Source organism: Neodiprion pinetum, chromosome 7 (genome assembly GCF_021155775.2).
Source record: "Neodiprion pinetum isolate iyNeoPine1 chromosome 7, iyNeoPine1.2, whole genome shotgun sequence".
NCBI classification, from domain to species: Eukaryota; Metazoa; Arthropoda; class Insecta; order Hymenoptera; family Diprionidae; genus Neodiprion; species Neodiprion pinetum.
In genome coordinates this window covers 21,610,155-21,626,012 of record NC_060238.1, presented here as the reverse complement: position 1 = coordinate 21,626,012, position 15,858 = coordinate 21,610,155, and the positions used below count along the sequence as shown (strand labels likewise).

The following is a 15,858-nucleotide window of genomic DNA, read 5'->3' as shown; positions in this document are numbered from 1 at the left end:
CGACAGGTCAGACGCTTGTTGAAAAACTCAGGCTGACATTTTATCTACAATAAACAAACCCCAAGTCATAGTTCATCCTGGTCCACCCTACAATTATCACACGTTATGTAAGATCTGGTGAAATTCTTCGACTCTCAGTACTTTCGTTTTACCTTACCGTGTATAGTGAGAAACACAACACATCCGTTACTTACTGTCGTACTGGATATCGATATTGTAATTCACGGAACCCTTATAACAGAGTAAGCAGATTGGACGATTAATTATTAAATTTAATAACAAGCCACTTATTTATTTTCAAATTTTACTTGTATATTCACAAATCAAAAATAAGTGTGTATTTTTATAACAATGCGTTCAGGCTTGTAAATTGATTTCGCCGATCGTATATACGTTCGGTTAATAGAAACAATATAATACTAAAAAAAAAAAAAGAACATTCTTTCGTTAATAGAAGTGTTTCTAACAGTTTGAACTTTGTTCATCTATTAGAAATGGATTTCAAGAATAAAGTTGCGATGATTACTGGCGGTGCCAATGGAATCGGTTTCGAATGTGTCAAGGAACTTTTGAGGAGCGGAGTTGAAGTGAGCGATGTTATTTCTATCCTTACATTGACGTCAGTTGTTTTTCATGTTATTTTTTTTTTTTTCTTTTCATTCGCGCGTGCAAATTTTCAGTGATTTATGCTCATTGTTGTTATTTTATGCAAAACGAAATCGAGACGAAGATGCTGTACGTCCATTCGTTTGAAAATACTGAACAATTTATTATATTTTATTTACTCGTTTACTGAATCCTTCGTTTTCCTGTAACATTGTATATTATCCGAAATTGATTCAAAGAATTGCTTTTCTTGACATTGAAAATTTGCAATTTTATCACATACAATTGTGCCGCAAGTAATAGGAGTGAAAATAGTTTTTCAAAGTTGACTTCAGTTAATTATTTTATCGTATATTTTCATATACACGGCTCAAAAAAGCAATATTTCGATGAAAAACTCGGTTATTTTTTTAACATATAAAGTTTATCAACAAAATATTACATAGCCTGACAATAAGAAAAAGAAAAAAAAAAGAAAAGAAAATTCTCATCTTTGTCCAGCTGTGTTATCAATTGTTCAATTCTCTGTACTTGTATCTATTCGTTTAGCATGTCGCCATTTTGGATTTGATAACGTCCCGAGGTGTGGAATCGGCGGATAAATTGAACGCTGAATTTGGCAAAGGGCGAACAATGTTCATCGTCTGTGACGTTACGAAAACTGACGAATTCGAGGGTAAGAAGAGAAAACATCAATGTTGGAAATCAATGTTGACCTTGACCCAGTCATTGTCAGAGTTGATTGAATGGAACCCAATTAGTTTTACACAATAACATCCCGACATCTTACGTACGGTCAATTGATAACTACAATCCCAAGCTTGCATGGCAATATGTTTTGATCGATTTTTGTTATTTCCCAAATGCCTGGCAAGTGGCGTTCAGCAAGACTATCGTAGAATTTGGTAGACTCGACATAGTGATCAACAACGCTGGTATACTGAAAGAAACAAAATGGGAATTGATGATCGACATAAATTTCGTAAGTGTTCAAATTCTCCTGCAAGTATAAAACGTCGCTCCTCAATCACCAATGACTTGGTTCTAACGTCTGTTTAGATGGGCGTGGTAAGGGGGACCATGCTGGGTCTGCGGCACATGGGGAAGAACACGGGTGGAATTGGTGGCGTCATCGTCAATATTGCATCTATCTTTGGACTCGATCCTGTCGCTTGGTTTCCGGTTTACGACGCGACTAAACATGCCGTTATTGGTCTGAGTCGATCATTCGGGGTAAGATTCGTCGTGGGAGGAGAGAAAACGAGAGAGTAACTGTCTGGTTGAGTTGGATAATTACGAATATCAATTTTTTACCCATTAAGTTGCCATACCACTACGAGAAAACGGGTGTAAGAGTTTTGACGATGTGTCCGGGAATCACTGAAACATCATTGGTCACTAATATTTCCAAGTCAGTGGGAGAATTCGGGGATGCAAAATCGGCCGAAGAGGATATGTTGCGGTTTTCAAAACAAAAGTTAGTATTGCTGTATAGCTGGTCACAATATATGTCTCATTAGGGTGGTCTTTGTTTAGGTTGTTGACGAATTTTTTCCACATCCATCCCCAAAATCAACGTCAAATAATTCGAAAACAATTGACGAATTTTTTCAGATTTTTATCTCAACTCATAGATGGTCCGCTTTGTGATCAAAGTTTCTTATGGAAATAACATGGGAAAAACTTTTTTTTTCACTATGTATTTTATTGTAAGAGTAATAACGTTAAAAAAATCTGTATCTGTGAGGTTTTAGTGGGTGTTAGTGATACTATCTGAAAAAATACACATCCTTATACCAGCGAATTTAGACGAATTGCACTTTCTCTAAACAAGAAAAAATTTCAGATTTCAAGGGTGTGCAATTCGACGTGATTGGCTGGTATGAGGATGTGATTGTTTTTTAAGATAGTAGCACCCATGTCTCTATCTTAGAGTTGAGGTAAAAATTTGCAAAAATTAGGTAATCGTTTTCGAATTATTTGAAGTTAATTTGGGGGGGTGAGGCATCAAAAATTCTTCAACACCATAAATAAGGACCACCCTAATGTCCCTCTTCGCTTTCATGGTGTGTCGCCTAGTGTTTACTTTGGATGTCTTCTATTCCTCAGTCCGGAGGTCGTGGCAAAAGCCACGATGGAAATCATTCAAAAAGGAACACCCGGAAGCGTCTGGTTATCGGAAGGCGAAGAACCTGTTTGTAACATTATCATCCCTGATCGCTTGACCCTGGTAGCCTTCTCGAGGGCACAGGAATAAAGTGATATTTGTGCTCATACATTGTATTTTAATGAAATGTGCATATCCTAGCTAGTATTATCGGGATTTTTAATCCACGTTTATTTCACAATAAATTAATGCGCTAAAATTTTATCGTTTGTATCTGATGCATATAATTACCATCGTACGAAATTCTCCTCGATTCCAAGAATTAATACAATCAACAACATAATCAGAAGTTCAAGCTTAAGTTCACGTTAGTTTGCTATTGCATGATGCATGGTATCCGGAGCGTGAAAAAAATTACTGATATTATATTGCGTGACAAGCAATGCAATATACAAATCCAATGAAAATACTTTTCTCTGAACATGGAGCCACGATTTATCAAGGCTAAATGTTATCATAAACAGAAGATCAGAGGGCAACTGTGGGGAAGGCTGGATTGTCAAAGGTCAGAATCTCGCTCCTCCCTCCCGTTGCAAAAACGATTTGAAAGTGGATTTCGTTTCGTAACGTGAACGTCTTCGATTGCTGATTGCCACTCATGCCACTCTAAAATTGTCGAGAACAGTCGTTGTCAGCACTTGGCACGAATAAACTGTACATCGCCAAATCAATTACAAGTTTGTAGATTAAACATTAACGTGTTCGAGATATTTTGTATCTAATCTGAAAACACAACTAATCGTAAACCTGGAAAAAATAAATTTTTTTTTTTTTGACAAAGCACACAAGTGGTTAACAATCAAAATTTGAAGACAGTCCTAAAATGGTTTATAGGCTGCGTTGTTGAAAGAACGCGTCGAATCGACATCATATATTGTTCAGAAATGAATTTGAAGGACAAAGTAGCTTTGGTGACCGGATCAGCGCGTGGAACTGGATTTGCTCACGCTATGGAACTCTTGCGAAATGGAGTTAAAGTGAGTATCACCATCATCGAAATATCACTTTTACGCATTTCGTTTCCGTTGTGGTTAGATAGTAGAGAAATGTGAAATTCCACCCGTCGTTGATAGGGTTACGTAAGTCGTATAGGACTTCATTTATGATCCATAATTCATCTGTTTTCTTACATACAGCATGTTGCTATGTTGGATTTGGCAACTTCACCAGGCACGGAATCGGCAAATAAATTGAACATGGAATTTGGTCAAGGACGTGCAATATTCGTTATTTGTGACGTCACGAAGGCTGACGAATTCGAAGGTGAGTCCAGCTCAGTGTTAAACGTAACGAATCACGAAATGAAATTGAGCGTATTGGAATTGAACAAAAATTGGTTTCACCATCTGATGCGGAAACAGTATCAGAATACCGAAATCTCCATTTTACCTTCCATTGTCAATTTGTGGTTCGTGTCAGTGGTCACTAACAAAACGGCAGTTCGTCTCCGATAATCTTTGAAATTTCTATGAAGCCGCTTTCGCTAAAACTGTCAAGGAATTTGGTGGAATTGATATCGTGATTAACAACGCCGGAATACTGAATGAATCAAACTGGAAATTGATGATAAACGTCGATCTGGCAAGTAGTATCTAAAATCACACGCACTTTAATATACTACGTCTTTATGTACTTGTAGAATTGTATTTTTCTATACTTAGAACGCCGTCGTCCAGGGAACGATGCTTGGCATGAAGTACATGGGAAAGAACAGCGGTGGTAAGGGTGGCGTTATAGTCAACATTTCTTCTGCAGCTGGTATCGATCCCTCAGCTTGGTACCCGGTTTATGTTGCGGCTAAACACGGTGTAATTGGGCTGACCAGATCTTTCGGAGTAAGATTCGTCATCAGAGATACGACTCGACACTTTATTCATCGCGAAGGATATAAATTGCAATCTCCGGTGTCATTCCTCCTGAACGTACACACCCATTATCGCAATTTCAGTTACCGTATCACCACGAGAAGACTGGTGTCAGAATAATGGCGTTATGTCCTGGAGTAGTGACAGATACTGCGATGGGAGAAGACGGTGGTCATGATCTCGGTCCCTTCGTGGATTACGAACTGGCTCTGAAGGATATCAGGACTCAGTCAATCCAAAAGTTAGTACCTACTCCTCTTCTCTTTCTGAAGTAGTGCTACCGTTGTGTAAACGTAATTGTTCATTTCCACCTTTTTATCTTTAAGATTATATCATTTTATGACCTTTCAACATCTGCTATTCCTCAGGCCAGAAGTAGTTGCAAAGGCTTTGGTGGAAATCATCCAACAAGGACGAAGTGGTAGCGTCTGGATATCGGAGGGTGAAGAATCAGTTACCGAAGTTTTCATCCCCGATCGATTCACCCTGATAGCATCTTCCAGGAAACAGCATTATAGTGATATTTGAAGACGGATAAGTCTGGATATCTTGTTTGAATTCTTCTTCGCCTTGTCAACTGAAAAGGCACCTTTAAGTTGATGATTAAGCCAAATGCTTTACAGAATCAAAATATCTCAAAGAATTGAAAGTTGCAATATTGTTATCCTTAATTAGCCTCTTTTGGTGTTGTTCTAATTCCTGGACTCTTGATAAGATAGAAAACACTTTATGCAAATCGATTTCTTGTGGACAGGTTCTATTGTGTTGCACGTGTCTTTTATGTTTCCGCTATTCATTTACCGTGCTAATCACCTTTAGAAGGCTTGTTCAATTTACTATTAGTTCCGAGTGGTCCGTCTTACGATTTCTTGATGTTTGCCTCTGAATTACAGATGCCTGAATTGTACAAAAACATCGGGCTTTTTCCTTGAAATATCATCACTGGTCAAGTCTGCTTCACCGATACTTTCCAATATAAGTTATTGGCTACAATCAAAGCGTATTTATTGTGCACTGGACCTTTTTCTATTCCATTTGCAACAGTAATCATATCATGTTTGCGCAGTAAATCCTGAGTGTTCAAGATCAATTAGTCAATAAAAAATATCGAAATCAAGACGAGTCGATTGTAGCCGTTAAGTTGGATATCGTGGCTGTTGGGTTTCCTGTTCCTCTCCGAATTAAAGACAGTTTGAACTGCATAAGTACAACCCAGTATGTGACCATCGTAGCGAGGTTCTGTAAACATATAATCCGGATTTGAAATGAAGGATTTTACTTACTTTCAGAAAAAGTTTCTTCTCTCCATATTCATAATTTCTCAAGATGCGGAGCATTTGCTTATTATTTTCGTTGTCACACTTTATGGCTGGTACTCGTTTTTGAAATAAGTTTCAAATGTTGGTTAAAATTCCTTACGGACGATAGAAGTTCCCGGTTTATCACCGTGTAACCATTCAGACTGTAAACTGGAGGGTTGTTGGCAATCGACACCAAGAACATTTCCACCTGAAACACAAAAATGTTTATTTTTCGGTGTGAATTCGATGCATTCACGAATAAAAACTTGCCTCTTTCTTCGTTTCGGCATTAACTGCGGCCAGATTGACGTTCAGCAATCTTTCCTGAAAGTCGAGACCAACTTTCCGTGTTGCGTGATCTGCCTCGTTGCATATTATGTACAAAAGTCCCGTGCAGTAAGCGACGATCACAAAAAGTCCGAGCTCCTTCAGGCTGAAGCCGTGATCGAGAATTTCCGAGAACGCTCCGTAACCGGCGATAATTGTCGTGACAAACATGATCAGGCAGTAGATTCCTGGAATTCAAGTAATGGAATGCAATCTATCATTATCATATGTATATAAGATTATACAGAGGACAATTAGATTCTATAAGGGAAGTGAAAAACAGGTAAAGAGACCCATTGAATACACTTTTACGTAAGGAAAGATTCTTAAGAATCAATCCTAGCCAAAGAAATTCTTGTCGATTCATTCAGATCGTGTTAATCAAGTGAAATATGAGCTTTTCAACCATGATAAAGAATTTAGAATGATCTCGGTTAAGTGAAGAGGAGTATATAGGTTCCGAAATCAAATAACCAACCCACCGTACATATTGGCGTAAGCTTTAGCAAGCTGCTGCATCATGTGGCTCAAATCTAGCCAGAGAGCTCGGTACTCGACGAGGAGATCGGCTGATTCTGTGTTCTCGAGAGCCTGAATAAGAACAGGAAATATGAGTGAAGGACAAAGGCAAGGTCAAAATATGCTGCAGGTATACCTTGTGAAGGTTGAGTGCAAGTCCTTTGGATGCGGAGCCGATGGCGGTGCAATTGATCCACCACAGAGCGCACAGGCAATCCAACATAGCGATGATATGGTAGTATGCGGAAGTGTGCCACATTGTGAAACCAGGTTGCAAATAAAACTGCGAGACCACGACCCCGATTGAAATGAGCCAAGAGATTATGCAGAGCGCAATGCACATCCGTTTCAAGTTCGGATACTCGAGGATCGAGCCGGTCACTCTGTAGTATCGAAGCTGTTGACGATACAACGAAATTGATTATTGAAGTTAAACGATCGAAGCTGAATTCTATGGAGGATAAAACTCACCTGATAATGCGTCCACATGTTCTTGTACTTTGCCACTTCTCCTCCGTAACGCCACGATGCAATTGGGAGCAGGAAATGAGGTGTCAATATACAGAGGAAAATTATATTGTATATGTACTCGTCGAAGGGCTTATCGGGCTGCAGGGTGTTTTCTATCCGCTCCCTGCCCACCAGGATCACAACCACCGTTTCGGCAACCCACAAACACATCGCGTAGATGGTCGCGGTTGAGGTCCACTCGAAAGTTGTCGTCCCTGATGGTTCAAACACACATACAATGGAATCATTAATTGTTAATACAATTAGAGTTACTTTTTGCACCTATGATATAACAATGATATTTCCTTAGATCATAGTGTTTAGCATGAAATAGCGTAGGTCAAATCTAAACTTGACTAAAGCTATCACGGGTATATAATTCAAATGCTTCGGCAAGATCAACATGGCCGCCTCTGACACGCTTGCAATTTTATTTTCACGGTACAATCATTAGCATCAGTCAATGATCGCCCAGCGTTATTTCACGCCAAACAAGATGATGGCAAGAATTTTTAAGTCAAAATTCCATCCATGGCAAAAGTCTGAAAGCCGAGAATTCAGCATGCAAAATTTACTCTCATTCAAGTGCACGCATGTTGCCTACGGTTAGGAGCAAAAATCCAAGAATCGATCAGGTTTGAAGCACATTGAACTTTCGAATATGTTTTACCGATTCCCCGCTGTATGGGCATGACCCCCATTATTTGAAATAGGATCAGCAGGACCTTCGTATCGTCGTAAAAATGATCGAACTTGTCGAGCAGTTTTCCGTCCTGCTCCGGCCTCCTGTCTTCGTTGTAACTGAACTGATTCTTTCGCTCATACTTCGGACCCACCGTGACCATTGGAGTGTTGCCCCGAGCTTGTACTCCAAGAAAAATTGCAGGTTTCGAGGGCTCGACTGGCGTTGAATGTTGATTTTCAATCTTGAAGAGCTTCGGGCCGTCCATGCGCCTCGTGAAGGAGTCTTCATCTCTGTACATCCTGCAGTAGCGAATTAACTGCAGAGATATCAACCAACGTCGAGGGTAACAATATTAGGGATAAGGTAGGCTTGCAGTTACAGTGTGGCTGCTTTGATCACTGCGAAGTGAAAACGAAGAATGTTAGTAAAACCTACGCAGTCGTTAGCACAAAGTAATACGTTTCTTTAGTTATTAACGTTAATCGTCCCTACGCAACTGCTAATCACGAACAAAAGTTAAACATCGGGACCCTAAATTAACACTGCCGATTACGGTGTGAAGGAAAAATTGTTCTCACGAGAATGTCATTGACGCAGGTAGCCTGCAGTCACAGTATAACAAAATTTATTCTCATTTTTAATAAGTGATTTGTCAATTATCGATGCAGTTCTGAACAGCTGTTAGATATTTATATTTCGGTTTTCGATTTTCTACGAATTTTTAGGGAAATTGGAACATTTCCTACGATTTTGTAAAAAATTTGTTTCCATATAAAATTGTAAATATCCACAGTTTCTCATAAAAACTTGTAGTTTTTCACAAAAAATTTGTATTTTTTCACCAGGGTGTTTTCTTCTTCCAATGCCTCTTCATTTCCCTTGGAACTCGTTTTGATATGCTTACGCCAGTGTAGAATAATCAACGGATTAAAGTTCGAAGCCGATGAGGGTGGCTTGAGAGCTTTGGTCACATGCGTGTTCGAACTCTCGATTAGTTCTTACTCGTTGAATTAATAACCTTTGATCGTAGGCCTGATACCAAGTTCATTTTATGACTTAAAAACGGTGTAGGTGAGTTAAAATTGTGTGAAATAAATAGCCTACCGATCAGTCAATTGTAAGTATACCTCCATTAGCGCTAAATACCCACTAAATTCTCACCTTTTAGCATCTTCGTCTAGTCTACTTTCTGTCCTTTTCTATTCTGTTAATCTATTTTGTTTTTCCTTGGCTACCAAGGACCTAGAATCCTCAGATCATAAATATCAATAGATATCTATATCTATTTATCTAGAAGATGGTTTTAAATAAAATCATACTCAACTTAAATTCTCGGTGTCATTTTGCTATCAAATAAATTCTAGCATTGGATAACTGCGAGACATCGGAAATAATTTTATACAGTGAAACTAAATTCGCGAGCGTGCATAAGCGCCGATTACTTTGGAGCTTTACGTTTAAAATTATACTCCGTCTGCTTAAAATTATTCAACGATACGTCTCACGCCAAATAGAATCACATCAATAATGACTCGAGTAATTTTTTTTTTTACAAGCTTTGAATAAACGTTTTGTTCGTACTTATTTATAATATCAATTGAAAATATGATATTAAATATTTTACAAAATCCTCATGATACTTAAAAAATCTCAGGTTATATAATATAATCATTTGTTAATAAATGAATGAGTAATATTTCTTACCGTTTATTTTAAACATTTTAAACCTGTGTTTTTATGCTGTTCACAATAATTTCGCCCCGATTTATGTTAAGCATAATGCACAAGACACGAGAGTGCGACGTAAGCGGCAACGAGGTAGCTGAAGAGCGAAGTGAATACTTTGACAAGCTGATGCACGGGAATGACGTCCATGTAAAATAAACCGTGAAAAATTCTCGCCAATGAGAAGCTGCGAATAACCAATTTTACTAAATCCACCGACGGTGAAGTTTCCAGCCAAATTAACCCCATCAGAAGAAATGGCAGTACGGTCTCAACATCGCTGCGATGTGCTGCTCTTATGCGATCGATATCCGGATGACCGCCACCCGTTGGATCAAGAATTACACCCGGCTCTTTGATGAACATTCGGTCCGCTTCACTGTGGATCACCTGAAAATTGTTGTAAAATAGATCACCAAAAATTCGGTATCCGAATTAAATTTGAAAAAACGTTAGCTATCAAAACCGTAGCATAAATTTCGGTGTGGATTAACAAGGAGGGATCCCAGGTCGATCTCTCCGATTTGATTTCTTTTGTAATATGTCATGGTAGACTAAAAACTAAGCGACACGTATTTGGATACCTTCCTTGTAAGTCTACAGACTATTCTCTTATATGATGTCAATTTAACACTACTTGATATCATTACAACAGTAGTTGTTAGTGGAAATTTTATAACTGTTGACAAAAATTTTGGTGTACAAGTCCGACAATTGCCAATTTTAGACACCCTTAGATGACTTCATGAGATCAACGCTATTCTGATGAGCAATGGCGTGAGGGCCAGACACGTCAACAATACCCATACCGGGTATCCTCAGCACTAGTAGTTGCAATTTTAACCGTCCTTAAAGATTCATGTAACCATATTTCCTACCTTTCTGCTCACTCGAAGCCTGCCAGTGCACCACGTGAATACCATCATCTTGATGATGAGAACGTTTGACCACCAAACGTAACAGAGCCACGACTCGTCTTCCATGCTGTTCAACCGTCTGACTCTGACTCTAGTCTCGTTTCCTACAGCGCAGCTGGTATTTGCTGACGAGGCAACTGACCGTTGGGATCCTCCATTCCGCGACCGTAGATCGAGATAACCGGTATTTCAAATTCAAATCGTTCTATGCGTAGCTTCAAGGTATTCGAATAGAGATTTCTTCTAGTACTCGAAATTCATGACAGAATACTAACGTTGTACCAACCTTAGCTGCAGCTTATGGATGGATTTTGCATCACTTAACGAGACTTTATAAACGGATGTTTTAGGGTCCTCGATCAATTTTGAACGTAGTTTCGAATGATTTCATTCTCAAAATATTGGATAAACATACATGCAGAGTTTAATCAGAATTACATAATTCACGAATGAACTTTTTAACTGGACATTTTTTCCACCCTACCGAATATAAAAATTCACTTCTTTGAATTGCAAATGACAGGCTATTGAAGGTAACTCAGGAATGATCGACGGTTGAAAATAACTTCGCAGAGACTCGATCGCTTAGCGGACCGTCACTTGGACTGTATAAGCAATTCACCTAGTCGATGAATAATTCGAAGTTGTATAAACGGCTGAATCACGAGCAAGCAATCTGATCTGGCTGCTCATCTGATCCCCTAGATGAATTCTTTGTTCGTTTTCCCCTTTGTTAATAAAATGCGACCAGTTTGCGTTGGCAAATTGTAAATTGAAAACGCCATCAGATACTTGGGGCAACTGATGTCATGCAATTTCTGCTACAGTAATTAATTTTTGAATATTTACCGTTTAATATTGTATTATAAACGTAAATAATATAAAATCGGTTTCAACCGACCTGTAGAATCTTTTCCCAATCACTCTCCCTTCAATTTATTTCAGCAAGTGACTCAACGATTTCTTAAGAATAACTCTAACCTTTACATATACCATAAGAAGTCGCAAATTGGATCTTGTACTAAAATAAATAACAATATTAAGGAAGTAACGAACAGTTGGTCGTTAACATGGAACTAAAATTATCTCGAAGGAAAAAAAAAAAAAAAAATTGCGAACAGAAATAATCAGGCCCACGAAATTCATAAACGTGGCTGGAATAATAAATTAAAAATAACATCAATTAATTATGACTCGACTAAAGACGCCAATGAGCAATATTACTCTTTTTAATATTGGACTGTATAGAAATGTCGATAAGATTATTCCCGAGGAAGAAATCAGTCGCTACGATATTCGTCTGCTTCCACCACTCGTCCTGGAACCATACGGTTAAATTCCTGTTTATCGAATCGGCCATTTGCCGAAGCCCTCCCGAGGGCTTAAGCATTATGTCCAAAGGGATCGGCGTCAACTCTGCCATAACTGCCCACAGAGGATTCTGGCTCGTCCTGGGCCGTTTACTCCCAAGGATCGTTCTCTCCAAGTAGTTCTTCAGGCCCTCCGCAGTCTGCTGATCACCCCAGGCCTGAGTCATCGGTGGCCAAAGCCAGTCGTACTCTGAAAGGACGTTTCCGAATTATTCGCGGTTCACTAACGATCGGTGAAAACAATCGGTGCTCACCGTTCACCGTTTGCTGGTCCCCGTAACATATCACCAGCCTGCGACCAACGGTCCAGATGTCGTTCAGGGTCGGTCCAAGGCCGTCGACTCCTCTGTCAGGTCTGAGAATCAGACCGCCGAATTCCCGGTGCAATATGGAAGCCAGTCGGCGATGTCGGCTCGGTCGGCCTTCGAACCCGACCGGAAATCTGTAGAAATGGTGACGGATGCAACGGTGCGTACCATGGGTATAAAGAGGAAGTAGACGAGCAGTGATCCTCACCTGTGAAAGTCCAGAATGACGACCTCGCCTCTGGCCACATCCAAAAAGTTCCTTACATCCTTGATGATGCTCATCAGCGGTGTTATTCTGATGATATCGTGGTTCACCCAAAACCTGTTCACGTAGTTGGTCTCCTCAACGACCGTGTTGTTCCTGGGTATCGAGGGGTAGTATCCAACCCTGATGTCGAGATACCGGATGCCGTGGACCAGCTGGGTCCACACGTCGCGATCCTGGGTGAGCAGGTACCGCTGAAAAGCGTCTCTTCGGGTCAGGTCACCGTGTTTGTAGCACCCTGAGTTATGAGTGCCCGGTATCATAAGAGTACCGATTGGGAGTCTTCCGAGTTGTCTCCTGGAACAAGTTCCCGGTGAATAAAGAGAACCGAAGGTGCTGAAGGAGCGTTCGAGAGTCTCACCTTAAGTCGTACATCCACGTTGGCCAAATCTGCAGACACGAACTGGTGAGGAATTCGCCGTTTTTATACAACGCCGCATGGTGCTTCAGACAGTGAGGTCCTGGAAGCGTGGCGCCTCCTCCTTCGTCCCATCCTCCGGGTAGCGGAGGTCGTCCAACGGTTATGTTAGTTCTGTAATAACCTCGGGGATGTTCGGCGAGTAGTAAAGTTAGCTGCGGTTTTATCGTCTTGTCTGAAGGAAGAATCAGGACTTTTTGAGAATCCGGTGTGGCTTTGGTATTCGAGTGATCCGAGTGCCGTTATCATAATGTAGTGTAGCAAGTTTCAGGAATGTGTATATTTATGTATATATATATATATATATAAAGGAATTGAAAGCAGACTGATCAAGCGGTTGCAACGAGATCTGGGTCATTACTGTGCGCCGGATCAGCCGTGAACACCTTAATGCTGTCCGGATATCCTGCGTTCGCAGGACAGTCCAGGTCCCAATTGACCTCAAGTTCGGCGTCCACAACCTTATTGTTGATCGCCACAGGCCGCCACAGAGACGATACTGTCAGCCACACCTTTCCGCATTGATTCGATGATACTGAAATAAGGGTTAGTGTATGACGTGATTTGTGAATACTCGTCCAAGGGTTCACACGACATTTTTACTATTTATTTCTGACGTGTGTACAATTCACCGTAGGGATATTAAAGTTCTGAACGTTTTATCAAGCGACGGAATAATGTGATACTAGATGCATTGAACATTGGCATCAACCCGTACTGTAAATTACACAACCGACATGTCGGGTCGTTATACATGGTGTCCGGTGAAAAATCCGTAACAAATTCAAGGACATTTTCAAGTTATTCAAGAACATTAATAATAGAATATTTCCGAGGGTACATGAAAAATTCAGGGACATTTCCATGACCACTAGACACCGTGTTATGCTATGTAAATACCATTGAAACTCAATTCGGAAATGCATAGGCAAAACTTTTTCCGTTTACAATAACTGGGTTTGAATAAAATGGGTGAAACTATCTAATGCTTTTCGAGTCAAAGCACCGTCAGGGTTACAAAGTATGTATAAAATGGAACTGGATGCAAATAATTGTTACTAGAACCAGCTCAAATCCGTTTACCGATTATACTCGTCAGAGTTAGGAAGATTGGGGAAAAATGAATAATTTCAAAAAATAGATCGTATCGCTGTATAAGCAAAACAACGTAGTTCGTCGAATATAGAGACTGATCCATAAACAGATACGAGAAAAATTTACAATACGTCGAGTGTGAAATTTGTTTTTGGTACAAACGGTTAAATAGACCCAAATAGCCAGTTTCGGAAAACAATGAGGTCTCAAGTGGTATATTCGACAGGTTTGATATCCGTAGATAAGACTATCGATTCTCATCATATTTTTAGACGGTGGCGGTAATATAATTCAGGACTAGCTCACCGGGATCGTGCAGGGTCAGGAGACAGAAGATAACGATGCTCCTGATCATCTCGACTCCTGGAATTATCATCTGCGGCGTGTGGTTCTTTCTGCGATAAAAGTACGCCGATCTAGAGTTAATATCAAGGGCCACCGTCCAACCGCCGGTGGTGAACCTCGCAGCGAGTAGAACGCGGTCCGGACTAATGGAACGTATTCAACGACATTGTGCCATCCATCCTCTGTCACTTCCTCGGTCGCCTCAATTGACTCCATACTCTCGGGCCTGGGGGGCCCCGCCACTGCTGCCTCGGGTGGTGCACTAAATACCGTTTCCTGTGTGTCAGGATATTATTTTGAGAGGACGCTACGTCGCCCCACCCGCAGACCTCCGTGCCCCAGCTACTCCATCGAATTATCATATCCAGATAACCGCGACCGGGGGACTGGATGATGATTTTACGGCGGTGTTGACACTCGCGCGTCCGCATCCATCGACCCATCAGGATTCGACAGCACTGATGGGTACCGTATCCTGTCCTCGGAAAGGGTGGGGGTAAAAAAGCACGAAAAGTTAATATGCAGAATTTAAAAATGTTAAAATTCGAAGTACGAAGAAGTCAAGGATTACAAAGGTCAGAACATGAAAAACGCCACGTTGCAGAATCTTCGGAATTCTTCTCGATAATATAGAATCGTATACGGATTCTCGATTTTGCTGTTCCATGTTTTGACCTTATACTTTGTATTTCTGTATTTTGACTCATTGATGTTTTTGATTATTGGACTTGAACTTTAACACATTTTTTAATTCTACGAATTAAAATTTTCGCGTCCATGAACATTTTAGTTCTTTACCCCTAACCTTCAGAATCACACAATTGGTCACAAAATGCAACGTGCGTTCGTTGTTCGAGAAATGAATGAGGCCCAAGTTCACGGTAGTTTTCAATGATCGAGGATCGATATTCAGGAACGTACCATAAATTTTTAAAATGCCTATATTTAAATTTTAACTCTTATCGACACTTCTTCTTCGAACGCTATACCTTGAAACATCTCATTGTCAGTCGATAATGATTGTCATTACTCGTAATGTTCACAACTTTTCACAATGTTTTTCTTATGAATTTAAACACACTTATAGCTTTATTGCTAACCGGTCAAGATTTATTATATGCATTAAGTGATTATTTTTTTCTACCCACCAAACGTGAATTACATACGACACGGTAGTTAATCTATAATCTAACTTTACCAGATATCCTTGTTCAAATTGAGATTGTAATGGTATTATCGAACCAAATTATTGCTAAGCCGTTCATTTCATATTGTTTATTTTTTTCCGACTTTTTTGTTAATAAACAGCCTCAAGATGGCTGTCGAAACGTCGTTTCTAATAAATATGTTTGTCTTTTTCTAACCTTCCCCGACGAATACTCGAAACATTCGACTTTAAGTATCACGAATTTCATACGAGTAATGAGATTGTTAA

The 15,858-nt window shown here is 39.9% G+C and overlaps 5 protein-coding genes across 7 annotated transcripts; 2 read left to right on the top strand and 3 right to left on the bottom strand.

Annotated features, from left to right (window-relative positions):
- Positions 1-7: 7 nt before the first annotated feature.
- Positions 8-2,975, top strand: LOC124223733 (15-hydroxyprostaglandin dehydrogenase [NAD(+)]-like). 2 transcript variants are annotated; one of them, XM_069137558.1, is made up of 7 exons: positions 8-242; positions 493-587; positions 1,156-1,282; positions 1,482-1,588; positions 1,666-1,839; positions 1,929-2,083; positions 2,716-2,975. In XM_069137558.1, exons 2-7 carry the CDS (start codon positions 495-497, stop codon positions 2,861-2,863), a joined length of 804 nt encoding a protein of 267 aa, XP_068993659.1. In that variant the 5' UTR covers positions 8-242; positions 493-494; the 3' UTR covers positions 2,864-2,975. The 2 variants fall into 2 exon arrangements, with proteins under 2 accessions (XP_068993659.1, XP_068993660.1); XM_069137559.1 differs by having other exon boundaries at positions 470-587.
- A 333-nt stretch (positions 2,976-3,308) lies between these two features.
- LOC138191211 (15-hydroxyprostaglandin dehydrogenase [NAD(+)]-like) lies at positions 3,309-5,710 on the top strand. Of its 2 annotated transcripts, none has more exons than XM_069137556.1 (7): positions 3,309-3,450; positions 3,555-3,750; positions 3,910-4,036; positions 4,248-4,354; positions 4,435-4,608; positions 4,722-4,879; positions 5,007-5,710. In XM_069137556.1, exons 2-7 carry the CDS (start codon positions 3,658-3,660, stop codon positions 5,164-5,166), a joined length of 819 nt encoding a protein of 272 aa, XP_068993657.1. In that variant the 5' UTR covers positions 3,309-3,450; positions 3,555-3,657; the 3' UTR covers positions 5,167-5,710. The 2 variants fall into 2 exon arrangements, with proteins under 2 accessions (XP_068993657.1, XP_068993658.1); XM_069137557.1 differs by having other exon boundaries at positions 3,322-3,450; positions 3,608-3,750.
- On the bottom strand, positions 3,551-8,453 carry LOC124223880 (gustatory and odorant receptor 22-like). Its single transcript, XM_046636236.2, has 7 exons — positions 7,966-8,453; positions 7,257-7,510; positions 6,922-7,182; positions 6,749-6,857; positions 6,210-6,454; positions 6,058-6,147; positions 3,551-5,877 (listed from the first exon to the last, which is right to left on the bottom strand). Exons 1-7 carry the CDS (start codon positions 8,276-8,278, stop codon positions 5,752-5,754), a joined length of 1,398 nt encoding a protein of 465 aa, XP_046492192.1. The 5' UTR covers positions 8,279-8,453; the 3' UTR covers positions 3,551-5,751.
- Positions 8,454-9,750: 1,297 nt separating this feature from the next.
- Positions 9,751-10,688, bottom strand: LOC124223882 (microsomal glutathione S-transferase 1). The gene is made up of 2 exons (XM_046636241.2): positions 10,584-10,688; positions 9,751-10,095 (listed from the first exon to the last, which is right to left on the bottom strand). The coding sequence occupies exons 1-2, from the start codon at positions 10,686-10,688 to the stop codon at positions 9,751-9,753; spliced, it is 450 nt and encodes a 149-aa protein (XP_046492197.1).
- A 764-nt stretch (positions 10,689-11,452) lies between these two features.
- LOC124223878 (PI-PLC X domain-containing protein 1) lies at positions 11,453-14,657 on the bottom strand. The gene is made up of 6 exons (XM_046636234.2): positions 14,385-14,657; positions 13,345-13,518; positions 12,927-13,158; positions 12,509-12,862; positions 12,247-12,434; positions 11,453-12,182 (listed from the first exon to the last, which is right to left on the bottom strand). Exons 1-6 carry the CDS (start codon positions 14,452-14,454, stop codon positions 11,821-11,823), a joined length of 1,380 nt encoding a protein of 459 aa, XP_046492190.1. The 5' UTR covers positions 14,455-14,657; the 3' UTR covers positions 11,453-11,820.
- Between the last annotated feature and the right edge of the window lie 1,201 nt (positions 14,658-15,858).

Bases quoted from the DNA above. Each gene is read 5' to 3' on its own strand.
- LOC138191211 (XM_069137556.1), top strand. From the start codon at position 3,658: ATGAATTTGAAGGACAAAGTAGCTTTGGTGACCGGATCAGCGCGTGGA. The intron at 3,751-3,909 runs GTGAGTATCACC...TCTTACATACAG, and splicing joins TCTTGCGAAATGGAGTTAAA to CATGTTGCTATGTTGGATTT. The intron at 4,880-5,006 runs GTTAGTACCTAC...GCTATTCCTCAG, and splicing joins AGGACTCAGTCAATCCAAAA to GCCAGAAGTAGTTGCAAAGG.
- LOC124223733 (XM_069137558.1), top strand. From the start codon at position 495: ATGGATTTCAAGAATAAAGTTGCGATGATTACTGGCGGTGCCAATGGA. The intron at 588-1,155 runs GTGAGCGATGTT...CTATTCGTTTAG, and splicing joins TTTTGAGGAGCGGAGTTGAA to CATGTCGCCATTTTGGATTT. The intron at 2,084-2,715 runs GTTAGTATTGCT...TCTATTCCTCAG, and splicing joins TTGCGGTTTTCAAAACAAAA to TCCGGAGGTCGTGGCAAAAG.
- LOC124223878 (XM_046636234.2), bottom strand. From the start codon at position 14,454: ATGATAATTCCAGGAGTCGAGATGATCAGGAGCATCGTTATCTTCTGT. The intron at 13,519-14,384 runs GTGAGCTAGTCC...CCCTTATTTCAG, and splicing joins CCTGACCCTGCACGATCCCG to TATCATCGAATCAATGCGGA. The intron at 12,863-12,926 runs GTGAGACTCTCG...AACTTGTTCCAG, and splicing joins ACGTGGATGTACGACTTAAG to GAGACAACTCGGAAGACTCC.
- LOC124223880 (XM_046636236.2), bottom strand. From the start codon at position 8,278: ATGTACAGAGATGAAGACTCCTTCACGAGGCGCATGGACGGCCCGAAG. The intron at 7,183-7,256 runs GTGAGTTTTATC...TATCGTCAACAG, and splicing joins ACATGTGGACGCATTATCAG to CTTCGATACTACAGAGTGAC. The intron at 6,148-6,209 runs GCAAGTTTTTAT...TTTGTGTTTCAG, and splicing joins ATGCCGAAACGAAGAAAGAG to GTGGAAATGTTCTTGGTGTC.
- LOC124223882 (XM_046636241.2), bottom strand. From the start codon at position 10,688: ATGGAAGACGAGTCGTGGCTCTGTTACGTTTGGTGGTCAAACGTTCTC. The intron at 10,096-10,583 runs GTAGGAAATATG...AACAATTTTCAG, and splicing joins GGCTTCGAGTGAGCAGAAAG to GTGATCCACAGTGAAGCGGA.